At 52.6% G+C, this 25,830-nt stretch overlaps 1 protein-coding gene and 1 long non-coding RNA gene across 9 annotated transcripts in view; one reads left to right on the forward strand and one right to left on the reverse strand.

Moving 5' to 3' along the window:
* Window positions 1–3,823: 3,823 nt before the first annotated feature.
* AOPEP (aminopeptidase O (putative)) overlaps window positions 3,824–25,830 on the reverse strand; it is a 324,257-nt gene continuing 302,250 nt past the window's right edge. For 3 of the 8 annotated variants that reach the window (XM_032477459.1, XM_032477460.1, XM_032477456.1), the window contains 3 exons: window positions 9,581–9,667; window positions 7,644–7,788; window positions 3,824–4,404 (listed from right to left, as the gene is read on the reverse strand). In XM_032477459.1, the coding sequence (XP_032333350.1) occupies window positions 7,648–7,788; window positions 9,581–9,667 (228 nt within the window). In that variant the 3' untranslated portion in view covers window positions 3,824–4,404; window positions 7,644–7,647. Of the gene's footprint in view, window positions 5,122–7,643; window positions 7,789–9,580; window positions 9,668–25,830 lie in introns of those variants that run through there. The other 5 variants (XM_032477461.1, XM_032477458.1, XR_004319043.1 and 2 more) reach the window with 4 other exon arrangements.
* On the forward strand, window positions 15,380–19,290 carry LOC116663032. Its single transcript, XR_004319052.1, has 3 exons — window positions 15,380–15,390; window positions 18,454–18,459; window positions 19,208–19,290. It is a non-coding gene; the product is annotated as an uncharacterized LOC116663032 (long non-coding RNA).

The following is a 25,830-nucleotide window of genomic DNA, read 5'->3' on the forward strand; positions in this document are numbered from 1 at the left end:
AAGTAAATCAAAGCGACAATCAGAGGGTAGCACGTACCTTGAGAGTGGACGCCAGGGCCCCTTACCAGGGTTTTACATAAACTCATTCATTTAATTCTCACAACCACCTCACCAAGTTGCTGGTGGTTTACAGATGAGGAAACAGAAGCCCGGAAAGGTTACCCAGATGACATCTCCAGGGCTGGGATCTGAATGAAGGAACCTGAGGAGACAGTGACCACTGCCACTCGAGCTGTGTGACATTCAGACCACGGAACCACCAAAATGGAGGTCAGGCTCCATGTGTACGCCAAGCCTGAAACAGCCCGTTACGTGGGAAGGTAAGTGTGCGCCCTGCTCCCATCTGCGCACAAGCCAGGCCGCAGACAGGAACTGGCCGGGACACATCCTCATAGTCCCTGCTGTCAGTCTCCTCACAGTGATGGCTTCGGAGAAGGGACCTGGAAGAACATTGGCTTTCTGTTTGTTTGCGTGTTGGACGAATGCAGAAAGAAGCTGTAAAGAAGATGCGTGTTTGCTCCAAGAGGCTCACTGTTAAAATGATGCTGCGAGGGCAAGGGGGCCCCCAGCGCACCTGAAACTTGAGAAGGCCCTGCTCCTCCACCAGCACGGTGGCATTTTATTCACAGGACTTACGTTCTAGTATTGGACAGAGTTTCCTAGAGAAAGAGGTTCCCCGACATAGACGATGGCCTGAGGACTGTGGCTTCGAGCCCCGCTCCCCCAGGTGGAGCAGCCTGTGCGGGGCCGTGACCCAACCCTCCTGACGTCAGTCTGTCCGTCTGTCCAGCCTTTTCTTTACCACCCGTCATGAACGCACCCTTATAGCTGTACCACGAGCAACGACGAACACTAAAAATGGTTCCTATCCAGTTGCTTATTTATCTCTGTAACTGGCATTTTCTCAAGCCTCCCTCCTTAGACGTAACTGACGTCAGTGTCTTGGGAGACGTAAATCACACAGTCGGATCGTGAGAACCCAAGGCGTCAGAGGGCTTAACCCGGGAGACTTCCTTCACTCCTGCCTTTCAAATCTTAACAACAGTGTCCTCATCGGTCTTAGGACACACACTTCTGCTTCCAAGTCCTGTTCTGCCAGACCCCACAGAGCGGAGAAGAACTTTCTGGACCTTGGGACCCTAGGCAGGCAGTGAGGGCCCCGCTGCGGGCCCGCTCCACCGCACTCGCAACACCTCCTGGGCTGGGCTCTCAGTGGTGGGGCGATCCCCAAAGGCCTGAGCTGGAGGAAATTGCAAGAAGGAACACAAATAAGGTTTAAGAAACAGAAATCACACCGTGCCCCCCAGAGGAGCTGTCTGGGCATCAGCCACCAGGCTCCCCCTCAGGGCCCGAGCTCTGTCCCCCCGAGGCAGGCACCCAGCTGAGGGAGCCCCAGCCTGTCCCCCTCAGCCGAGCAGGAGCTGCTGAGCCCCTAGAAAAGGCTGAGGGCCCAGGCAGGTGACGGAGGGGCCTCGGACGGGTCTTTGGAGCAGTCTGTCCCATCTCAGTCCTTGGGGCTGAGAAGCCAAACCCCTGAATTTTTTTTTTTCTCAAATGGCACTTGCCCAGATTAGCTTTATGGGAGTTGCCTAGAGTAGCTGAAAATGTGTGGTCAGAGGCCTTCATTTGCATTTCTGCATTCTGACTCACATTCCCAGATGGACGGACAGACAGACAGACACACACACACACGTTTCTGGTACCATCACCAGCCCCCTTTCTCAGGCCCAGCCCTCAAGAGTGGGCTCCCGTGGCTGGTCCTCCCACCAGGGCCAGGTTTGCCAGGCTTGCCTCTGCTCGGATGCCAGGGAGCCCGGCTGCCACCCACTGTCCAGGCAGGAGGCTCAGCCGCTGGCTCTGGGCCTGGGAATGTCTGTAGTTTTATGGTGGCTTCTCCGCCCCCAGGCTTGGCTGATGGCTTCCTCCCTCTTTTTTCACACCCTCTAGTCATCTGGAACAGAAATACCTTATTAGCCAATCAATCTCCCAGACAGCACCAAAGGGTGGGAAAAGATCTATAAAACCTCACCCTTGAATAGCTCCGCCAGCTTCTCCTCCCTTCCACCTTGTAAACCCTCAGGGCCCAGCCAGCGAGGGCGAGGTCATTGTCCTCAAGACAGCAGCCTGGGGGGCTGAGAGCCCTCCTCACTGAGTCTGGCCGCTGGGCACTGCCCTGGAAGGTCTAGGCAGCCCTTTAAACCCCTGGGCCCTTCTGCTTTAGACCCCCTAGCTCCCCAGCCCCCACCCGGGGCTGAGTCTACACCTGGGTTCACCCCAGTCTGGGCACCTTGTATGGAGTCTTTGCCACAACTGGGCCCTACACAGAGGGCCCCCCCACCCCTGTACCCTGAGATGGTGCAGTCAAAGATGCCCTGGGGAGGGGATGCCCCTAAGCCACCACACTTGTCACTTGCCGGCAAAGTGCCGGGGGAGCATCTCCCTCCCTGACTTCTTGGGAAGGCGTGTGAGGCCCCAGGCCTGGGACACCCAGAGTTCTGTTTGGCAGAAGATGCTGGAACAGACTACTCACTTGCAGGGCAGGTCTGCTGAACAGAAGTCCTGGGCAGATTCCCTCCCACGTGCCACGTCCTCCCACGCGGCTGGCTCCATCCATAGGATGAGGTGGTTGGCCTAGAACATAAAGCTCTGAAAACACTGGCCCTTGATGAGTCACTCAGCTTCTGCTTTTCAGCTGCCCAGTGGGTTACAGTTGCCTTTGGTGAGGCCAACTGTGGCCCAGGGGACCCTGTGCAAGCAGACTGCCCTGCACCGGGCTTTGCTGCGTGTCCGCACAGGTCCCTACTGCACATGCAGAGTGCTGGTTCCACTCTCTGCCTCCTTGTTGACTGGTGGTCAGCCCGGAATCCTGCAGCGCCTGCCAGGCCCTGGCCACGGCTCCTCCACAGCGCGCTCTCCTCCTGGAGGGACAAGCTCCGGGGGCCGGTCCAGGGGTCACAGGACTGGGGAGGAAGTGGGTCTCCATGCGGCTGGAGGGAGGCAGGAAGGCTGGGTGGAGCCGTCTGTCCCTCCCTCACCACAGGGACAAGCCGGGGCACAAGGGCCCTCCCACGACTACCACCACCTGCAGGTCACACCGAGTTCGAGTTCCAGCGCGGACCGGCGGGCCCGGGGACACGGGTAGCAGCTGTCCTTGTGCGACACGGCTCCTGCAGCAGCTTGGCTCTGCCTCAGCGGTTTTAACTTGCAGAACAACGGCACGGAGCCAAACCACCGCCGGCCCGCAGCCCCAGGACGTGCTGGGCCGACCGCGCGCAGGGGAGGCCGCGTCGTGCATCCCTGGCCTCCGCAGAAGGCAGCGCGCTCACACTTACACTTACACATCACTTATTCTATCAATATGGTACACAAAGCACATGCCATCACATGCAGAGCACACGAACAGCCACGACCAAGCCCCTACAAGACCTTCTAGAATGAGTCACTTAGCTACTTTCGGAAATCAAGAGCTCCTGAAGGGCAGAACGGGGGCCGCGCTCCCCCAAGGGGCGTGGCCGCGACCACACCCGGCGCTGTGGCTTGTGGGGCCTTTTAAAGCCACCTTTCCCTTTAGACAGTGCTGGAAGCTTAGTTTGTCTTTTAAACTTCAAACATTCGTCGGAGAGGAAGGTGACACCACCACAGACTGACAGTGCTGGGCCCGCCTCAGTCGGGAGCAGGCGCCCGCGGCCTCTGGGGAGCACCACCGCCACCCTGAGAACTACACAGAAACTGGTGTGAGGAAGGACACAGAACGCAGAGTGTGACCTTTCCTTACACACTTCCCCCCCTTTAAAACAGTATTAAATTCAGAAGCAAACACAAATACAAAAAGACTAATCCTTTACATTTTATTAATACATCTGCACTTTGAACAAAAGGTACAAAAAATTTCGGAAAAAAATCTAAATAATGGACACATCAGTCAAAATAATTGTACAAAATGTTTCTGAAATGACCCAGAGGAGGACAGCATGTGGTGCTCACTGGTCCCAGTATACAGATGCTCTCCTGGAATTGCACAAATGTCCATATGCTGAGGGGATGGAAGGAAAAGGTTCAGCAGGTTTTCTGACAGGTCTCAGGTGTATACGCCATCATCTGTGTGTAAGAATTGCCTTAACTCATAGAGGAGATTCCACTGAGACTCAGGATCTTGAGGTGGCATCTCCAGGGTGGGGACACAGGTGTCACACAGCCCTGAGGAGACCGTTTACCAGGACGTGCCTTTTACACGAGCTCCACTGTGAGAGCCTCTGGGGAAGTCACTCCACGGCATGCACACGGCTGTCGGCTGATGGCTTTAGCAGCCCCATAATCTTTCCTTTGATGTCCAGGGTCAATGCGATCCTGGTCCCACTAGGGCAAGGAGGAGATGTATGAAAAAGAATCTCTCTGTGATCTTTCCTGCAAAGGAAACAGCAATAAAATTTACTGCCCGGTCACAACAGAGGAATTCTTGTAAACAAGTACCTCTGCGTGCCTGGTGCTCTCAGCTCTGGAGAGAGGACTGCGAGTGGAGGACAGGAGGGGACCGGCCACATCTCATAGCCCCGAGAACGGGCTTTACAGCTGGACCATGTGCCACCGGCTTCACTCGCACACGGCTGTGAAAGCCGGCGGCTGTAACGTGGTCTTCGTTCACAGGACAGGCGCTAGGAAGGCAGCCCGTTTCACATCCGCGTTCACGTGGACTGCTTTCGGGCCACACTGCACCGTGACAGGGGCGTGCACTGCCCGCGCCACACACGCACTCCGCCTCGGCGGGCGGAAGCTCCCTCCTCTCGTGTCAGAACAGCTCTGTGACTCCACGTCCCCCGCACACAGGACACACGTGGAGGGGCGCCCCCGCCGCCGCCGGTCGGCTCCGCAGCGCACTCTCGGCCCGTCCTCGCGTGGCTGTAGTCCCGGCTCCCGAGCCTCTGGGCACTTACAGACAGGAAGGCTTTTGCTCTAGGGCTCGACTCCTGTTCCTGCTGAACTGAGCCAGTGTGTAAAATGAGAACTGATATCAGCTCAGTAGGCACCGGAGGGCGGGTCCAATCGACAGCCGGAGAAGCAGTGCCTCAGCTGGGGGCTGGCTCGGCCTCGTCCCGGGGGCGGCTGCAGGAAACAGAACCTGGACTGCAAATACAAGAGACAGTTCACCGCGCTCGCAAATCACAGCAAGGAGCCTCCTCCAAAAGCCCCAGACCTGCTCACAGGCCACCGACCGCTGACATAGTTTGATTCGACTTTTGTGATTCTCATGGTTTTAGATTTTTAAAAGAATATTTCTTGAAGCTTTCAATACATTTGAGCTTTCAGACAGATGTCTAATTAGTGGATTTATACTTCCGTGGACTTTTAGTACGTTCTTTGCATTTGTAACAGGACAAAGTGCATCCTTGGGGCCAGGCGGGCTCTCGTCCTCCAGAATCGTGCTCGGCCCCAAGCTGACCGCTCAGCAGTGGCCTCTGCCCCAGCGGCTCCAACTTAACTGTCCCCATCTCACCTTCTCTTCAGGTGCAGAACTTAGCCACTGTGAACAAAGCGGAAACCAGTCACTGTTCACCAATCAGCTAAGCTCTGCACCTCGTCAGAGAGGTCGTCGGCTGGGCATAATGAAAGGGCCGGCGAGCATCTTCCAGGGCCGTCGGCTTCTTCTGTTTCCAGAGAGGAGCTATGAGATGCATCTGTCTCCCAAACTGCAGAGAGAGGGTAACTATGGCTTCTGGAGGAGCAGCCAGGGTCATGGTTGCGTGGTAATCCCTGGCAATGTGATTTTAATCTTAAGTCACAAATCAGCATGCCAGGAACCCAAGCAGCCAGAGCACTCAGGGCGCCACCGAGCCGCGCCCACATCGCACGCACTGGGTTTCTCGGACACGAGGCGATGACACCACCTCCAGGCCTGCTACACTACCAAATGGGTTTTATTTCTGTTTGTTCACTTACTTGCCATCCTAGGGGTGTAATTTTTTTAAATCAAAGGACTCATCACACAAATGTCAGTGCGGCTTTGGAAGATGAAATGAAAAACACCCCAATCAGCCGTTCTGGGTCTGCTCCGTTTCCCGTCTTTACTTGGGGCACAGGCTCTAAATGCTCTGGGACGTCTTTGGGGCCCCTCTCAGGGTGGGAAGGATTCCTGGCTGCTGGAAGGTGCAACTCAGGGAGCCCCCGTTACTGTCCCTCACTGAGAAAGCTGGGGTGGGGGCCAGAGGGCACGCACTGACCTTGCGCTCATCCCAGAAGGGCAGGGACGGGGTGGTGGGAAAACAGCAGGCTCGGGGCCCGGACTGGGCCTCTGTCTGCTTGGGGCAGAAGTCACAATGACGAATGCCAGAGCTGTGTAGCCCGCGGTGGCTTCTCCACAGCTTGGAACCCAGGGAACATCAAAGGCGGTCTGCCCCACTGTAGTTTCACACACTTCAAGAAACACAAGCTCTCCGTGAAATTAAAAAAATCTAAAGAGAAGGATGACTTATACTGATTCCTGTATGAGGCTGGCAACAGGATAACTGTGCAACTGTTCTGTTTTTCAAACTGGCCCGTCTCTGAATAGGGTCTGAAGCTGCCCGGGGGAGTTCTGGGGAGTGCCTGCACACAGCTGTTTCACTGCAAGACGCACAGTCGTGGCAATTCTACTATTTCCAAGCCAACACAGTTCCCTGGCTCTTCTGGAAGAACGGAATCATACTTTAGAAAACCGCTCCCTTCGGTATCAGAGTTCTTTCACATAAATAAGATAGTTAAACATACTAGACAAAAATGGTCTTTATAAGAGGAAAACATCAGAAACTAAATATCCAACAATAGGTTAAAAATATCAAGTTAATATATTAAATATTCATTAAAATTGTTTATAGAGAAGCTATATAACATGAAAAATGCTTGAGGTTTGATGCTACATTAAAAGAGACAAAATCAGACATACCCTATTATATCATGTAACCCTTAAAGAGAAACACGCACAGAAATGATAAAGAATGTTAGAGAGAAAAAAAATCACACTTGTAATCTCACAGTTCTACTTATAAAACTTTATGTACCATTGCTAAATTACTTTTAAAATGCAGAAATCCACAGTTAAAAATTGCTAGGATATATAAATCTAACAGGCCAATTCCAAGCACAATTAACAGAGGAAGCAATCTGGGTAATTCAGGACTCCCACTTACTCCCAACGTAAGCCAGGGAGAAACTCTGCTCCAAGACCAGGTAACCGCCGGTCTGGAGACACGCAGGACCTCCTGCCTCCTCCCCAGCCAGGCAGAGACAACCCGTGGAACCTCGAGTTCTCACGTGCCGTGGGCAGCTCGGGGGGACGACCCGGCAGCACCCCCACCCCCATCTGCCTTCACCTTGAAGACAGGGCCCACACGTCCACTGGCCTCTCCAGCTCACCTCCGAAACCGACCCAAGATGTTCTCCCACAAACTGTTCCCACAAATCACAAAACCAAAGCGGACCAGACAGTGCCAAGGGAGCTGCCGTGTGGGCGTGAACAGCTTAGAGACAGGCACCACCTGCCCCCCGGCAGAGCACAGCCCTGATGCTGCCGGGGCTCCTGGCTCACCATTTGTGGCTCATTGACTTACTTGGCTCCTAAGAAGAATCTCGGTTAAGGCCAAACAATGGGGAAAGGAAAGCAAGAGAATCACCTCTTTAAAATAACATCTCGGCCACCACCTGGGCGGAGGACCTGTCCATGTGCTCCCTGCTCAGCTCGAAGCACCTGCGGGCGAGGCGCTGCTGCCGGGCATCCTCACTCACCATCAGCTCCCCGTAGAGGTAGATGCCCATGGCCTGTGGGGGCACAGAGGCCAGAGAGTTTAAGAAAAAGAAACCACGTGTCCCCCATGTGTCCCCACGCGCTCGGGCGCAGGCTGTGCTGGCTCCGTGCAGGCGCACTGGTCTGGAGGTTACCGAGACCCTGGAAAGACCGGCAGCTGCATGGCTGTTCTTTGGGGACCTGCAGCTTTCAGTCCCTTCTCTTTCTCATTGAAACCCCAAGGAATTCTTGCCCATCAGTTCCATCTACAGACTCTGGTGGTTGAACTGACCGACCGCAGAGTGCTGAGTAAGCCTTTCTCTAGTGATGACTGTCGGGGACACAGGGACCGGGAGGTACCCGCGGAGAGCCCTGCAGCTGAAAGGTGCACCCCAGGTGCCATGTCACACAGGCACAAGCCTTCTTCCCAGGAAAGTGTGTCCCTAGCATGTCACATGGCGGCCAGGGGTGGGAGACCATCAGGCCACCCGGGGAAGGACGCCTGCTTGTTCATCCCTGCCTGCCCGCCGCTTTCCTCCAACTTCCCCACCACGGCCGCCAACACTGGCCCTTCTGTTTCCAAAACCGTGCTGCAGAGACTCACATGTGCATTCCCCTGGAGGGTTGCAAGCAGCCAGCTGTGCTCTGCAAGACCAAAAGACCCCTCTGGCTCTGCCTCCTCTCTTGTTCTAAGCTTATGCTACAGATTTCATTCTGCTGGAGCAAATTAAAAGGAGGACCTCAAAGATAGAGCAAAATAAAAACGTGGTGTGGTGGTTAGGGGTTCAAAAATTCTTGCTTGAATAAACTGATGGTAATCCTTACTTGGCAAAGATTGTGGTTCCAAACATACTGCAGTTAATTCTGGTTTTCAGAACAGACCTGAAGTTGCGCCTCCATTTTGTCCTGATTCCACCCCCCGACCGTGTTTCCAAACACCTCTTGCTTCACTGTGCAAATGTGACATTTCTTCTGGAACAAAGTCGTGTATTTTTCTTTGTGGGAATAGCGAGCCCTTACTTGCTGGCTGCCCCCCGTACTCAGGCGCTCTCAAAAGCCCCTTTGTTTGCCCCACCCCCACTCGCCACCCCAACTCAAATGTGGCTCCATTCCGTCAGCCCACGGTGCTGGGCAGAGAGCTCACTGAGAGGCACACACTGGTCACGCCAGCAGGAGCAGGCTGCAGCCGACTTCCCACAGCCGACAGAAGCCATGGCACATGCACCGCCATGGACAGCCAGGCCGGGGGCACGGCGGGTGGGTGGTGACCCAGCAGAGGGGGCGAGGACCACACCTTCCAACAGGTTTCTGCACGCTCCTAGCGAGGGGTCCCTTTCACTGGTGAGCAGTGAGGAAGGTTCTCACAGGAAGGAGACTCAGCACAGGGATCCGCCTGCCATGTAGGTGCAGAGACAGGCCAGGCTCCTCCCGCCAGTGGCGGCTCTCCCCGTCTCATCTCGCACACACTTTAAGTCAGGGCCACTGAAGACACAGACACTCGCCATGGCATCACTAGGCCAGAACCGTGACCTGACGAACTTGAGGTCTGGGATGCAGCGAGGTCTGTGCATGCTTCATTTGGCAGCGGCAGTGGGCTGCAGCGAGGGAGTTTTTACAAGGGGAGATGATTCAAAGGGACACCAAGAGAGAAGGAAAAAATCAGCTCAAAAGCGTGACAGGTAAGCTCCTACCAACTCTTTAAAATCCCTGGGAAATGTTTAAATATTTGTTATGAGAGAGGCGTCTCCTTGAGTCCCTGTGTTAAGTGCCCCGCAGAGTGAGAGGACAGCGCTGAGGGAGTCTCCACCTGCTAAAGGCGAAGCTCACCTGGTCCTCCTGGAGGAATCGCTCCACGTGTCTGTACGCTCCTGTGTGTCTGTGCTTCACAACCAGCTCGCACCATCGATGGCGAACCTTAAGAAACCAGAGAAAATCCAGTAAGCAACAAGCTGGCAGGTTTCCCTGGCCTAACAAGTTTAATGTTAGAAAAAGTGACTCTCTGAAGTGCATTAATATTGTTGACACTTTTAATTTAAATTTAATTTCTTTTACAAAGAAAGGAACCACATTATTCTTCATTAAGAGGGGTGTCAGTCAACTTTAGGGGAAGAAAATGCATGTTTCAGTTAGGTGTTTTTATGTGTTTAAGCACAATTTTGCAAGATAACAGATAAATGCAAAATGTAACCGGGAAGCTAAACGCACATCCCCGGCCAGGCAGGCTACTGCGCTGCCCTGCGGTGTGCCGTCAGCGAAGGCTTCCTTTATAAACCACAACTACTTAGCTTCCCGCAATAACTGATTTGGTTCAGTGCTGCTAACTGTAACAATAAACACAGTAAAAGGAGGAAGACACCGCTCTCCGCATTCCTGGAGGGCGCCTGCCGGAGGGGAAGGGAGGCAGCAGAGCGCCTGAAGCAGCCGCCCCTGCACCACGCCCCCTCCCCGCCCCCCGCGGGTGCTGCAGGTGCGCACAGCCTACAGAGAGCAGACCCGCTCGATGTGGGTGCCCTGCAGTAAAGGTCCTTTACTAAAGGTTTACCAGCAGAGACCTGCCAGGAAACCCCTCCTCCTCCAAACCCTGCAGACAGGATGCAAGTATGATCCCAGCACTGGTTGTCTCTGCTGGTAAGAGGCAGACACACGCAAACACACACACACGCAAACACACACATGCACACACACACACACCCCCCGCCATCTCTCTGGACCCTTCAGGCACACTCTTTTACGTGGAGATTCTACCTAAATTTGGCCTCGGCATCCAGTCTAGGCCATTTTCTGCTGCATCAAAGCCCTCTCAGTTACCCCCAGTGAGCAGTCCACCGTTTTCTGTCCCATTCTTGGTTCAGCATTAGCTATACATGGAAGTGATTACATGCTTTTAAAAAGGCCTCCTCCCATCACACTCTCGTCTGTACTGCCTTTGAAAGAGGGAGGCCCTTTATGGTAATCCATCTGTGGCAATAGTAAAGTGCAAGCAATCTCAACATTTTGACTGGGGTCCCTGTGAATTAAACCATTACCCGCTGCTGGCCAGATCTCTCCTTTAATCGGCTATAAACAGATCTACACACAAACAATGAGGAATGAAGTAAAGAGACATCTTTTGGAAAGAGCCCTTCCCCTCGGCTACACTGCACTCAGACATGCGGGGACGCTGGGGGTGCTGCCCTCTGCTTACAGGCAGCCGGGCCCTTTGAACTTCTAAGAACAGGACGCCAGCGAACTTCACATCCACGAAGGAGTTTCAGAGGCGCATGGAAATGAGCTAACAGCCTCGGAGCATCACAACAAAAGGGAAGCAGGTCAGACTGGACGGGTCTTGGAAATCTTTCTGTCTTCAACAAAATGTTCTTTCCTATACTGCCAACAGAAATTCACACCATAAAAGGGAAAGGGCGGCCCCTGAAATATTCTGAGCAGAAGAACAAGTGAACAGAGCTCAGATACTGCGCCCATCAGAGGAAGCCACCGCAACAACCAGACCCCCGTTCTTGTGCTCTGCCTTGAGTACTGAAGGCCGAGCACTGGACAGAACCCAAACAGCCCCCCTAGGCGCCTCCATCTCTCGTTTCTCTCCCGCCTCATGCAAACCCAGATGCCTCGGACACCACCAGCCCCACCCACGCCCCAGTGGATGAGGGTCGCGGGACTGGGGCTGCCCGCCCTGGGACCTCGGGAAGGAGCCTCACTTCTCACAACTGCACACGGGGATAGCTGTACCAGCAGAGGAGAACTCTGCCAGCTTCACAGTGTCCTAGTGACAGATACGTGTGACCTGATCCCACCAGGCCTTTGACAGTGACATTCTGTCTTTGCACAACTTGCGGACACACTATTTTTTAGATGTGACTTTGAGGACGGGCGTATACTAGCCTCCCACCTTTCTCCCTGTGCTCTCCTTAGTTGCACACACAGAAACAAAGCCTGAATTCCAGTCTCTTTTCTAGCAGGATAAAGCCCCTGCGGGCAGCGGGGTGGGGGCGGGGGCGAAAGGCAGGGGCAGCGGTCCCACCACCACTGGAAGAAGATCCAGGAGCCGGGCTGAGTGAAAGGCTCTTTCACGACCAATATGAAGTCAGCATTTCCACCGCTCTTGCTGGTAAAGATGCTTTATTGTCACGATTAATAAGAGATCTAGTCTTCCGACCCCCGAAGGCGAATATGGCATCCAGGAAGTACAGACCAACCCCTCTCCCCACCCCACAAGGAACCGAAAAAACAACAAGTCTTTTCATGACAAAACAATTAAACATATTTCAAAATTCCAATGACAGGATGTTTAAAAGACATCACAGAGATGCTGTGTGAGGCTGAGGGCCCAACAGATACTTCTTTGCTTGTGCACAGGGTTTTATTTCTCTTTGTACTTCATTGAGAAACAAAGAAAATCCTTATCTTTTATCCCCTAAACTCTCTAGGACCCACAATTTGCAGGGCCACTTGTCACACATGGAATGGGGTCTTCCTGAAAAGCTGGCAGCAAAGCAACACTTGTCTCAAGTTCTCCCAGCAATATTTCCACAGTGGGCACTGATGGAATTGACTCCTTCCTCCAGATCACTGAAACTTAAAAAAAAACCCTTGGCACAGCTCATACTTTCCTGCACCCACCTCCTTCCTCTGCTGCTAAAGGAGGGAAGCACAGTTCTCAGTGCTGGGCAGCCCGAACCAGGGAATTCAGAAGCAGGTCGTAAGAAGAAAGCCGTCCCTTCTGTAGGTTCGCAATTCTTCGTTTTCTAATTAATTAATGGGGGTAGCAGTCACCTTCTTTTAACTTCCTCGGTGACGTGAAAAATAAACAGGGACACGACCTGCATCTCTGAGAGCACCTGGCGCCCAGCGGGGCTTCCACAGCGCCTGTGGCTCCCTGGTTCCGTTCACGCAGCAATGCCCATTCACGGGTGTACAAGTGAGCCCAAACCGATCAGTATCGACACTTTAAGTCTTCACATTTTATTATACCGCAAGTACGTCTCAACAGAGATTAAAGAATTTAACGACTTTTTCAGCTGTGACTCAGACTCATTCAGTCGATCCAAACTCAGACCAGGAATCACCTGAAAGCCTCGAGCCAGCAGACACCTTAGCCCTGAATTCCAGCAACAGGTCAGGCTGCAGATGGGGAGGGGGGCGGTGCAGGAAGAGAGTAAGAAACCTCAAGAAAATCAGAAAAGGGCCATTTTAGGAGTGGGAGGAGACAGCCCTGCCCGTGGCGGTGAAGGGCCCTGGGGACCAGCACCCTTGTTCCGGCCACTCCAGAGGAAGCCCCACTGCCCCGGGATGTGCCCATCCTTCCTCACCAAGTCTCGGTGCAACAGTGGCTGGTGGGCCCGCCTCCCGCCAGCCAGTGCCAGGACAACAGCGCACACCCCACTGGTGGCCACACCGAACGTCCCACAACACACGCAAAGAGTTCAGCGCAGCCCCTGGCACACCGACTGTGGGGGCGGGGGGTGAGGAAGAAACCGTATGTAGGTCCTTGATTCTTGCCACAAAAACGCTGTCATACACAGATATGCAGACACAGGTGTGCAACCAGAATACTTTGGTCCAACAAAAATCAGTTTTGTAAACCCACTTTTCAAATTGCTCTGCTCAAAGGACACTCTGAACAGAGAAATGATGCGGGTTCTGCCCTCAGTGCACGGGTGGGTTTTAACAGAGAAGTGCTAATTTACACCACTAGAAATGAATTCCAGAAGTTTCCAGGTTCCCAAAGGTTCCATGAACAAAGGGTGAGGAAAGCTCAGATATCAGTGCTCTCCCAGAATGCCCAATAATGCGATGGTTCCTTGGGCTGTGTGCAGATGAGAGGGTCTTAGAATATGGGGTGGGAAGTAGGAAGGGGGAGCCTGCAGAAGCCCATGTGTGTCAGACCCACGTTTGGTGGCAGGGCGTTAAAACCCTCCAGCAATCCACGCAGCTGCTCCAGGAGACTGGACCCCCGACCCACAGCAGGGGCTCCACCAGGACTATGGGGAATGTCCGCAGTAACAGGCCGGAGCCACCTGGGAGACCCGAGCAGGCACGTGGCCTGGGTATCCAAAACACATTCTGCACATGGTATGTACACGTGTATATACACACACACACACAGAAACAAGTTTTTTTTCCTAACACTTTCCCTCACTGTACGCAACCACTCTGAGAGTTTCTCTTCTCTTTATGCTGGTTGATGATCTACTGAACGGATCTCACGACCCACAGGGTCCTGATCCAGAGCCCGATGCCCCGGTTTGTCAGCTGGCTGTCCCCCCAGGGTGGGGTGGCATGAGCCCCCTGGGTCGCCCGTGGCAAATGTCAGGATAGCAACTCCCAGTCAGTGGCTGTCCTCTCAGCAGGAGCAGCATGCTTCTGCCTTTCGTTTTGACTTCGAAAGTTCTACTTACTGAATGTGTAAGAACTTGGGAGTATTAACACCAAGGAAATGTCTGTTAGCTGGTGAGAACCAGCGGAGCAAGGTGCCTGGAGGTGGCTGCTGCGCCCATTCCTGAGGCTGCAACACAGCACAGCCGGGGACGCAGAGCCAGGCCTGCCCCAGGACGGGCTCAGGAGGGCCGAGACCACCAGGCGGAGAAGGCGGAGGAAGCAGCGGCGTCACGGGGAGGGGCCGAGGGGCTGGGGGGAGCTGGTACTTCTCACGCCACCCCAGGGCCAGGCACCTGGGAGTTTTCCAAACTGCCTGAAAGTCAGCCTTGCCTCACATCAGCCCGTCACACACATGGCCTGTCCCTCGTCTCAAGGACATTATCGCCACCCAGGAGGCCCTGCCGGGCTGAGGCCCCAGGGCCAGGCCCTCTGGTCTCCAGCAGCGCCTGCCTTGGAGGGTCAGCTGTATTCCCAAACCATGTCTCGGATCAGCGGACAAGTCACTGACCCAAAGGGCACCTCTGTGATGTGACCACAACCTTAATTAAGAAATGCTGGGGCTCCCTCTTATTTAAATGTTCCCTCCTGAGACAGGAAAGAAACTGCTGAAGGACAAGCCTACCCCCTCCTCAGCCCCAAAACCTCTTTTCAGCCTGAGAATTTAAATGTATCCAGAACCAGCTCGTATTAAACTCCAGAACAGGGGCTGGCAGATTTTTTTCCAGCAAGGGCCAGACAATAAGCATTTCTGGCTTCTCAGCCCATCTGCCCCCGTGTGGCGAGATGTAGGTGGGGTGGAGGGACGAGGGGCAGGGGAAGCCGCCTTCAGATAAAACTTTACAAAAGCTGGCAGCGCGCTGGACTGGGCCTCCCAGTTTGCTGTCCCCTACTCTGCAACCCAAGCCCGTGCCTCAGGCATCCGAGTGACGTGCCGGGAAATGTTTAACCCCCCAAATCCAACAGCAGGAAGCCCCAGAACGCAGAGCTGGCTCAAGCCGGCTTCCACTCGTCCTGCCAGGAAATCTAGGGTGTTCTTGAACGCGGGGCCTTTTCTGCGTGGCCTGAACTCCTTCTGCACAAGGAAGCCTGCTCTGGCATCCCTTTGAAAACAGAGCCCCCCTGGGGCCCGGGGCCCCGCGCGAACGCAAGGTGCCACGCGTGGTGGGGGCCCAGCACTGAGGAGGTGCGGCGTTAGGGAGAGGAACCCCCCGCCCAGGTCCCCCCGTCTCCCTCGCTGAGCCCGTGTTCCTTAACATTTCACAGTTCCCAATGCTCTCTTACACCTTTTATCTCGTTTTTTTTTTAAACTTCAATTTTAGTGGGTTTTCCATGACACTACTTCAAAGAAATAAAAATTCTTACAGTACATAAAAATGCTCCCCCTAGTTTACTTCTGTAATAGACAAATTTTCCAAAGGTTTTCAAACTTTCCTTAAACATTATTCTTCAAACTTTTAATTAAAAAGTAATCGGTGGGGGGGAGGGTATAGCTCAACTGGTAGAGCGCATGCTTAGCACACAATCCCCGGTACCTCCCCTAAAAATAAATACGCAAACCTAATTACCCCCCCAAAAAATTTTCAAAAAAATGTTATCTGGAACCCTGGCATATATAGACAGATTAGGGAGAAAAATATAAGTGGGTTCCAAAATTACTTTAATTCAGTCAAGTACAAAGCATCCTAAAATTAAACAGTAAACTCCTGGGGAGGGAGGGGTGGCTGGGTTCCTTAGAGGCGGGGTTTGAAAACCAGTGTCTTACAGAAGAGTCCCTGTGCCTGGAGAGGGAAGGAGTCACGGAGACGGCGCAGACACTGCTGCAGGGTAAGACGCAACAGCTCAGGCCCAACAACTTGGCTGAGACCCCTACACGTGGGTCTGTCTGGCAGCCAGTGTGCCATCAACAAAGCGCATCAGACAGTCCAGGCCGGAGTCAGAACACCAGCTGTGCCGCCGCCGCCGCAAGCCCACAGGGGTCTGTCCTGCGCTCGCCGCCACGCTCAAAACAGCGCCGTGGCCCCCGTGCAGAGCTGCCACCCTCGCTTCATTTCTGAACACTTAAAAATTATGAACAGGTAACTTCACACATATGGACAACCAATGGGCGTGACGTCCCAGCCACCTGGCCAAACTCACTTCCGCCCTTTACATAGCAGCACACGCCATGGGTGTTATCTGCGCTTTTCCTGACTCCATTTGCCACTGCTGGACTGCCCAGCGTCTTGTGGCCCACGACGACCGCGGGGTTTCCCTTCTGCCAACACACGACAGCTCCACTGGTCTTTCAATCCTCTGATGATGCCAGAAAGTTTCATCTCAAGTGTGTCCCAGAAAGGCTCAAGGTGTGTTGACAGCCCTTTAGCTTTTCAAAGGAAGGCGGTGAGGGGCCAGGTTGACAGAGGGGACAAGGACACCAGATGGCACCGCGGGGCCCTCCCGCACCCAGCACACCCTAGTCTAGTCGAATGACCTCCTACTGGTATGTCCACGTCCCTTAACTCACCTCTTGGGCCCAGAATTCATCAGCCCCCACATGCTCCCCCATCGGTCGTGCTCCCAGGGCCGTGTCTTACGCCGCCTCCAGCCCAGCACTGTCTCAAACTGCTGCTTCCTTGTCCGCCTGTTTGTCTTTACCCGCACCAAAATGCAAGGTCGGTGAGGCAGGGCCCTGGGCACCTCTCTCTACACTATCTCCAGGCCCCGTACCAATGGCTGGCACGTAAGCACGTGCTTGATAAATGTTTCTGAATGAACATACCACTTTTAAAAACTCAGAATGCTTTTCAGCTGCTTTGAAATTATAATGCACAGTTGGAAGCTGTAAAATGCTTTGAAGAATGCCACCCATCCTATTTATGACAGGAAGCACTCCGCTCCTTCAGGCCTTTTGATTTCAAAATTTACTGCCCAAGAGAAGAAAAAAATCCGTCCAGGGAATATGATCGGGGGAAGCCCATTAAACCTCATTCTGAGTTCCATTTCATATCTGTAAACAGAAAGACCAAGGCTCATGGCTTTTGTGAGTTAATAAGTCTAACACTGCAATAAACAAACCTGCTTTTTCAATTTGTGACCTTAAATTAGATTTAATTTTGCTTTAAAGTGGGTTTACTGCTGGGGAGGGAAGCCTGCCCAGCAGCCCAGGCGTGGTGGAAAGGCCTCCCCAGAGCAGCTCCAGGACAGACCGTCTTCCCACAAGTTTTGTGTTTGTTTTCTTAGGTCCAGGGCATCTCATCTGTTCGTTCTCCTGAGAAGAGGCAAGGGCACAGCTGGATGTGTGGCTGTCGCAAAATTTCCAACACCTGCACTTTGATTCAAACACTTCTTTTCCCTCACCGCATAGCTCCTCACCCTCCAAGACTGCGATCTTCACATGCATTTTTTTTAAAACTAGAGAGAATTAAAAGTTACTCGATTTGCTGTCACAAAGCCAGGTTACTAAATCCCTGTGCCCCGAGTTAAAACAACAGAAGAGGCACGGAGGCTCTCAGCTCTTTTCAAGGGCTCTCACTAACCCTGCCTGAGTCGGTCCCTGCAGCTCTCAGCTCCAAGTTAACTGGTTTTAGCCGGTTATAATGGGTTTCAACCGGCTACAACTAGAGCTGCGGCAGCGTGCAGAACAGGGACAGTCCAAAACTGCTATCAGGATCATCACACTTGACACGCACGTGGAGAGATGGCGAGGGTCAAAGGTGACGACCAGCCTCACGTATTTTATGCTCCCTCAAGCAAACCCCAACCCTCTCCTCCTCCTATGTCTATGCCAGCCCACTTAACACGTGGATGCTATTAAAGGCAGCTGACTCCAAAGCGCAGAACTCAGGGGAGCCCACGTTGAGTCCACCCTGAAATCTGGCACAGTGAGGCCTCCTTCCCTATCAACGCAGCACTCGGAATGGCAAAGCATTCCAGGATGGAGTTTAGTTAGGAAATAACACATGCCACCTCCTCTCTTCATCTCATTAACACACGACACATGGCCTTTGCTGATAAAAGGACTTTTACTCTTGGCATAAAAGTGACCACAGGTCACTTCCTCGGAGAAGCTCTGAAGCATCGCCGCTGCCTCCTCCTCACTTCCCCGGGCAGACCGCACCGCCTCCGGGGGCCAGCCGGGTTGGCCAGCAAGGTTCGCTCTCTCCTGAGGGGTCTCCCTGGGGCCCTAACCATCCAGTCACCTTCCCCTGTCGGTGCCGGTCACTGCTCGCCCAGGACACCTGGAGATCCAGGGAACGCCATGCTCCAGAAAGTAAGTATTGGGTGTTAGGGATTAAAGTGGTGAATAAAACAGACAAGACCCTGCACTCTTTGAGCTTACAGTTCAGGAGAAAGTCTAAGGAAGGTCCGGAAAACGGCGAGAACAGACTCCGGTCAGTGACACATGCACGGAAGGCCAACAGGGTGCACGGAGGGCGGGGGAGCGGCCCAGGGGTGTGGTCAGGGGACTTCCTGAGAAGGGGCCACTCCAACCCCGAGTCCACGGAGGGAAAGACACCAGTCGTTGAACAGGGCATCCTACGCTCGATTTCCAGCCATACCGCGTGTTTCATGAAGAAAATTCAACGCTTCTTTCCCTGTTTCCTCTTAGTGGCTATTTCTTCCAATACCTTCCCTACTGGAGCTAAATGGACTTTAAAAAATAAGCCCCAAGACTTACATGTAAGAACTAAAACAATAAAACTCTTAGAAGACAACATAGGCATAAATCTTTCAGACTTTGGATTAAAGACTGGTTTCCTAGATTTGATACCAAAAGCACAAGCGAAAAAGAAAAAAAAAAAATAGATGACTTAGACGTCTTCAAAATTAAAACTTCTGTGCTTCAAAGGACACTATCAAGAACATGAGAAGACAACCCAAGAGATAAGAGAATATTTTTGCAAATCATATACTTGGTAACAGGCTTGTATCTAAAATGTATGAAGAACTAGAGTGTGTGCTTAGCATGCAATCCCCAGTACTGCCACCAAAATAAACAGATAAACCTAATTACCTCCCCTGCCAAAGAACTGTTATAACTTAATAATTAAAAGACAAACCAGTTTAAAAATGAGCAAAAGAGCTGACATTTTCCCAAAGATGTACAAATGGCCAATAAGCACATGAAAAGATGCTCAACATGATGAGTTATGAGGGAAATGACCAGTCAAAACCACAATGAGATACCTCTTCACCCTCGACAGGATGGCTAAAATAAAAGGAAAAAAACCAAGAATTGGCAAGGATGAATAAACACTTGAACCGGTGTATACGGCTGGTGAGGGCGTAAACATGGTGCTCTGGAGAACAGTCTGGCAACGCCTCAAAAGGTTAATAAACAAACGTACCACACGAACCAGCAATTCCACTCCTTAGGGACAGACCCAACAGACAATGAAAACTTAAGTCCACACAAAACCTAGTTCCCAAATGTTCGCAGCAGCATCACCTGGAAGAGCCAAAACACTCACGTCTGTCAACTGATGGTTAAACAAATGTGGTTAATCCATACAATCAAAAATGTTTGGCGATACAAAGGAATGAAGTACTGACATGTGCCGAAGCGAGGGTGACTCCTAAACGCGGCATGCCGAGCGAAAAGCATTTACATGGAAGCCCAGAGCGGTACGTCTACAGACAGAGAGCAGTCTGGCTGCCCAGGCCTGGGGGGGGGGGGGGGGCCCCGGGGAGGAGGAGTGGCAGCTGAAGGGCACGGGCTTCTCTGGGGGGTGCTGAGTGTGCACCGCACCTGGCCACACTGAAAACCAGTGCACTGCACACTTTAAAAACAGGTCACCTGTATGGTGTACGAATTATTTCTCCAGAAAAGCTGTCACTGAGAACAACCCGAGTCAAGCTGGGGAAGGCTGTTTCCCCGAAAGGTACGACTGGACGCAGTGGGTTCCTGAGGAAGCCACCTGGTGTCCCGCCCGCGGAGCCAGGGGGCAGGTCTGGCTCTGGGCGGCTGGCTGGCTGCTCTCCCACGCTCAGCCTGGGCACCTGCTTCTCCCCACACGTGGGCACGATCGGTTGCCCCACGGAACACAACCCCTGTGGTTCAAGACTGCAGCAAAGCAACACGCAGACCAAGCAGCTTTAAACCCTTTTTTTAGTGCCACCTCATCAAGTTTGGTTCATCTTTAAATCTCATGCCCTGACAAGCACACAAAATACCATTATTTGCAGTAAATGGAAGTCCTTTCATTTTTTTTTTTTAAACAATTTGAATTCAATGTAACTGTTCCCTCTTTGCCGTCAGGTACACAAGCGTTCACTCTAGGAGGTGCGAGCTGCCGGGGAACCTAGGGAGCACGGCCCTCCCTGCGGGGCGGGCACGGGGCCGGGCAGGCGGCACCCACGCCGTCTGCAGCCTGCAGGGCTCACGGCGTGAAGGCCAGAGACCCAGCTCCCACGCCCCGGTGACCGCGGAACTGGAGGGCTAAGGAGGGCGGCAGGAACGGCGCCAGAGGGAAGAAAAGCGAGCCCTCTGTCTTAGGGCTCGTCAGGCACACTGTACACGGGAGTACAGCTCGGTTTACAACTGGTAAGAGAAAACCGGAGGGCAGCCGTGGGCTTTTTTGGGTGTGGACTTCGGTACAGAAACCCAATACAAAAACGTATACCTAACACGAAGACATGTGAACTTCTGATGAAGGTACAGAGAACCCAGAAGCACCAGTAAAACCCCACACGTGGATTTCACTCGTGAGACCGTTAACGGCAGAAGGAACATGAATGAGATGTGACTGGACCTGAGGCTCTATTTAAAGAGCCTCAGGGCAGTGTTACCTATGACCCAGAAAACGTGTGCGTCTCCGCATCTTTCTGAGAAACCCCGTACAGCCTGGGGGACGGCAAGAGTAGGTAACGCCCCTCAAACCTTCAGACACCTTTACGACAGGACCTGCTGCCAAGCACCGCGGAAGCAGCGCTGGCCAAGGCTGACTTTTCCAATAATCTCGCTGAACCTGGACCTAAAAGTTCGCCTGTTTTAAATGCTCTTTCCCATTCTTTTATTTACAGATATAAATTCTAAATATGACTGATGATTATTTATTTAAAAGTTCTTTTTAAAAAAAGTTTAAAAAAAAAGGTCTTAAGAAAAATTAGACAGATTATGCCACTAGTGGCTCATTTTTTTCTTTAAATGAGCATCTGACCGGCCACAATGTACTGTTTGTTAACAGTTCAGGGTAAATAAAACGCAGGCCCTGGCCTCGGGAACAAGAGAGGAACACTAATCTGAAAAATCAAAGTTCTGTGTTATTTTAGATCAATTTTTAAAAATTCTTTTATCACAGTACAGCAATGGAGACTATTTGAGACAAGGTTTCCACAGAAACATTCTAGGATTCAACACTGAATTGAATGATAAAGAAAGAAAACTCCAAAAAAGAAATACCTCGAGATATTTTCCTGATCTTGAAGGAATATTCTGAAACATTAAATGTCCATAAACCAAATACAACCAAAAACATACACAAATATAACTAAAGAATTATATAAGAGCTCCGTTTTTTCCCACATCATAAAAGGCACGTGGTTTAAAAAGGCAGATTACGCCCAAAGCAACTGAAGGAAATCACCCCAATGCCTTTTATCAATCCGTACGCCGCCCGCTTTCCAGACTCGGCAAGTCACTATGCTGTGTCAAAAGGACAGCTGTGCCCGGCACCAGCACGGTCTTAGTTTTTTTTTAAATGGATATGAAGTCACTACTTGTAGGTCAGATCCATCAACATTTGACCTCTTGATCTGCAACGTGAGCTTGACCCTGTCAAGGGGCCAGTGAGCCAGACCACCTCTCATCCCTGGGAAGAAGCAGACAAACGGCTCAGTGCTGGAGACGGCAGGTGTCCACCTGCTTCCGGAGGCTCCCGGTCCATCTGGCCCCTTGTATCCTACCCTGGAAAACCACTGTGCTCACTGCCACACACCACTCTGACCCTCCACAACCAGTCTGTTTCTTATGTTCAATCTGAAAACCTGCCTCCTGACACGGCTGGGCAGTGAGGAGGTGGCCTGGGGGCATGTGGGCCCCCAGCAAGCCTCCCAAAGGGAAGGGGGAGAGGAGGTACCACGGGGCTGGGGCCCCAGTGCCCTTGCACAGCCCTGAGGGGGTGCGGGGCCCTGACTACAGGACCTGATGTCAGCAGGCGGCTCCTGCCTTTGTGCTTCTTAGATTCTGCATGGAGGTGGACCAGAGGGGAAGGAGGCACCAAGTTCAGCGCATTGCATTTTACTAAATGTAAACTGTCGAGACCCTGAAGTGGTAAGGGAGCCCAAAGAGATTACATCTAACCTCTTTAAACTCTTCTGTGAGAAGAACAAAAGAGAAATGTTTTATTTTGTAGCCAGACTACTACGGAGAAGCGACCGGGGGAAAGGGGGAGTGCTGGGCCCACGTGGCAAGGAACAGACCCTGAACACTGCACAGAGGACGACGGTCACCGTGACCAGAGGAGTTCCAGCACTGAGGATGGGCAGACCCACAGCTACGGATCAATTTTAGATTTGGAACACACGCTACCTGACTAAACCTTCATTCTCTGCCCTTGTAATGCGTCTCTCCAGAGGTCTGTTAATCATGAGATGTTCCCGATTCACAGAAACTATGCTTTTAGCCCAAATGAGATTCAGAGGTGAGCATCAGAGCTGTGCTCCGAGAATCACGCCTTCCACCTGTGGACTTCAAATATGTGCGGTATTTTCTTTTCAAACAAACACTGAGTTCTCTTACTGACAGTGTATTAAAATCCACCAAAGGAGGTGGCCAGTTTACACGGTTTTCAAGGGCTCTCCCGCCTGGGCCAGAGGAAAGGCGGGGAGGAGGGGGAAGGCATGCAAGGCTGGATGTTTTTCCATTTGCAATCAACCTTGAGAGTGTCCTTTTCAGAGCAGAGTGCAGACAGATGCTGGCGTAGCTTCCTTGGTGTACCAGTGGTAAAACAGGTTTGTCCTTCCTTAACTAACCTATTTCCTCACATCTACTTGCTACTATTACTTTACTTGGCAGTTCCTTTTCTTCCATGTGAAACATTTTGTTTTCACCTCCCCCATGGCTACATTCTTTGGAGCCTTGAGGGAGTGCAGCTGGCTCAGGGTGGCCCCGAAATGTAGTTAACTGTGCTCTAGATACCCCACTCTGTGTTGTAACCATTGTGCACATCGTTAATGATGAAAAAATTGCTTTTTGTGGTCAGCTGCTGCTTTAGAGCAGTGGTTCTTACCCGGGATGACTCTGCCCCCAGGAGACACTGGGCAGTGTCTGCAGACGTTTCAGATCGCCAAAACTGGGGTGGTGGGGGAAGGGAGAAGACTGGCGTCCACGGATAAGGCTGGGGATGCTACACACCCTACAAAGCACACGACACCCCCACCACAGAGCACCGTCCAGTCCAAAACATCTGTGTTGCTAAGGCTGAGAAACCTGGATTTAGAGCAAACCCCCCACCCAAAGAAAAAACCCACCAAGCCCCCAGATCAAGAACCCTGTGACCCCATCGATGCTCGGGGTGCCTAAGTTGGGCAGCTTGTCCCTTCTTTACTCTGTCCCTGCCCGTCCTGACAGATTCAAGGAAAGAGAGAATACAAAGGCTGTTGAGCTAAGTAACAAAACTTGACCATTTCATACCAAAAGGGAGAATGTGAATCGTACATGACCAGAAATTACACTAAAACCCTGGACGCTCACAGACATTTTCTCATCACGCTGCTAACAATCCCACAAAGAGGGGGCTTATGGCTCCGTTTTAAACCTGGGGAGACGGAGGTTCAAGGAGCCTCGGCCTCAGTCCGGGGGGGAGGCAGCAGGGACACTGGTGAGGACCGTGAGCTCGTCCTGTCCTGCATTTTCCAAACTGTGCGCTTCAACTCTTTGGTGGGTCAGAAAATCAAATTTACTGCATCACAACGCACACTTTTAAAGAAATAGAAAATAATAGCAAGTGTAAGAGTAAAGATGGTTTTGTGGAGCTCCTTCTGCCAGCTGGCTGTGGTCAAAAAAGCCGAGAGCGAGCAGTGTAGCCCAGGCACAGCCGCGCAGACGAGGAAAGCGGGGCCGGGGAGGGTGGGCGGCTTGCCTGTGGTCACCCGCCATTTGAAGACCTGGGACTAAGGCCGGCTTGCTGCTGAGCTGATGCCTCGGCCAGGACCAGGTGCACGGCCGCGGGGTTTAGACGAGGTCGACACAGGGAAGGGCGGTTCCCCCGAACAAGGACCGGAGACGTGGCCCCTGCACTTTCCCACCCCCACCTAAGCCGGGAGGCCCCTCCCTTTCAACCAGCAGTATTCCTGCAAGTACAGTGAGCGGAGGACCTGATGCTGGTAACGGCCTCCCCCACAAACTTAAACTTCTGGCTCAACCTACCAACTGAAACATCAGAGCAGGGTGTGGTGCTGCGGGGACCTCCCCAGCCCCTGCCACTCCCATCTGAGGCAGATGGGACAGCGAGCTGCTGTTTCTGAATTTTCTGAAAATTCACCTGCGACGGCACATGTCCCTGGTTTTGAAGCGCTCAACTGTGATCTGTAGAAATAAGGCTGCTCCGAGGTCAGCCGGGGGCTCTTGGGGAAAAAGGCCTCAGAACCAGATTGCACGGAGCCTCGCCTCACTGCTAGGGGATGGCTATTCTCACAGCTTAAGAGGGCAGGAAATTCATTCTTTTTAAAAGGGATCTCAGAAAACGCCTTCTGTTCCAAGAATCAGGTGTCCAATATATTTTAAAAACCTTTATGGCTCTTTGAGCCAACACGCTCAGAAACTGTAGACAACACATTTCTACAAACTAGGTTTCCTTCAGTTCATCTTCTGACCTGGGTGAAGCAGCCCAGCACATGGCTAGAGGACTGTTTGATTCAGGAGGTAAAAGGTGACCGACTCCTGCAAGTAAGTGTTACTTTTCAGGCTGAGGAACACGAAGTCCCCCTCCAGCGCCTCACTTTTCAGATGGTGGCCTTGAGACTGGGCAGGCAAGGCACAAGGTGGCCCAGGGTGACACGTGTTACTGGACCCAGCTTACTCCGTTTGTCCTTGTGCACGTTTCCCTTAAGACTTGAACACATGGTACCCCCCCCAGGGCAGACCAGTGTATCCGCACCACACGTGACGGAGAACACGCAGGACAAGGGACGCAGAACCGGGGCCAGTGTGCCCGACATGTGAACAGCTGGCAAACACCACCGTCACCCTGAGCGCCACACTCGGAAATCCTGACCCACAGACCAAACATCCCGTGAATGCAACCGAAACGCAGAGGCAACACGACTGATACAGAAGTTGAGCTACACAAAGAGGATCATTAAAATCCACTTCCCAGGGAGACCGCACCAGCCCACCCACTCGCCGAGCAGGAAGGCGGGAAGGGACAAGGGGACGTGACGGCAAAGACACTCGAGTGACTACAGAACAGAGGGCCCTACTCCGTGGCAGCACAGGCTTCTTGCTCAGGTGTGGCTCCCGGAGCATCGGAACATGCTCTGCCAGGAGTCCCCAGCACACTGGGCAACAAGGGGGCCAAGCGAGCCACGGAAATAGCAGGCTCACCTCTCAGAAAGTGACCTCCACCCATGCTTTCAGGAAAAACACAGTCTAAGGAGGAATGTGGGGGCGCTTCCTGTACCTCCCAGACAGGAGGAATAAACCCCACTGTCTCAAGCACTCCTGACTCTGTACTGGAGACCACCCTCCACCCTCATATGGGGCTGAAGTCTTTCCACACAGA

The sequence above is a fragment of the Camelus ferus genome, chromosome 4, assembly GCF_009834535.1.
Source record: "Camelus ferus isolate YT-003-E chromosome 4, BCGSAC_Cfer_1.0, whole genome shotgun sequence".
Lineage (NCBI taxonomy): Eukaryota > Metazoa > Chordata > Mammalia > Artiodactyla > Camelidae > Camelus > Camelus ferus.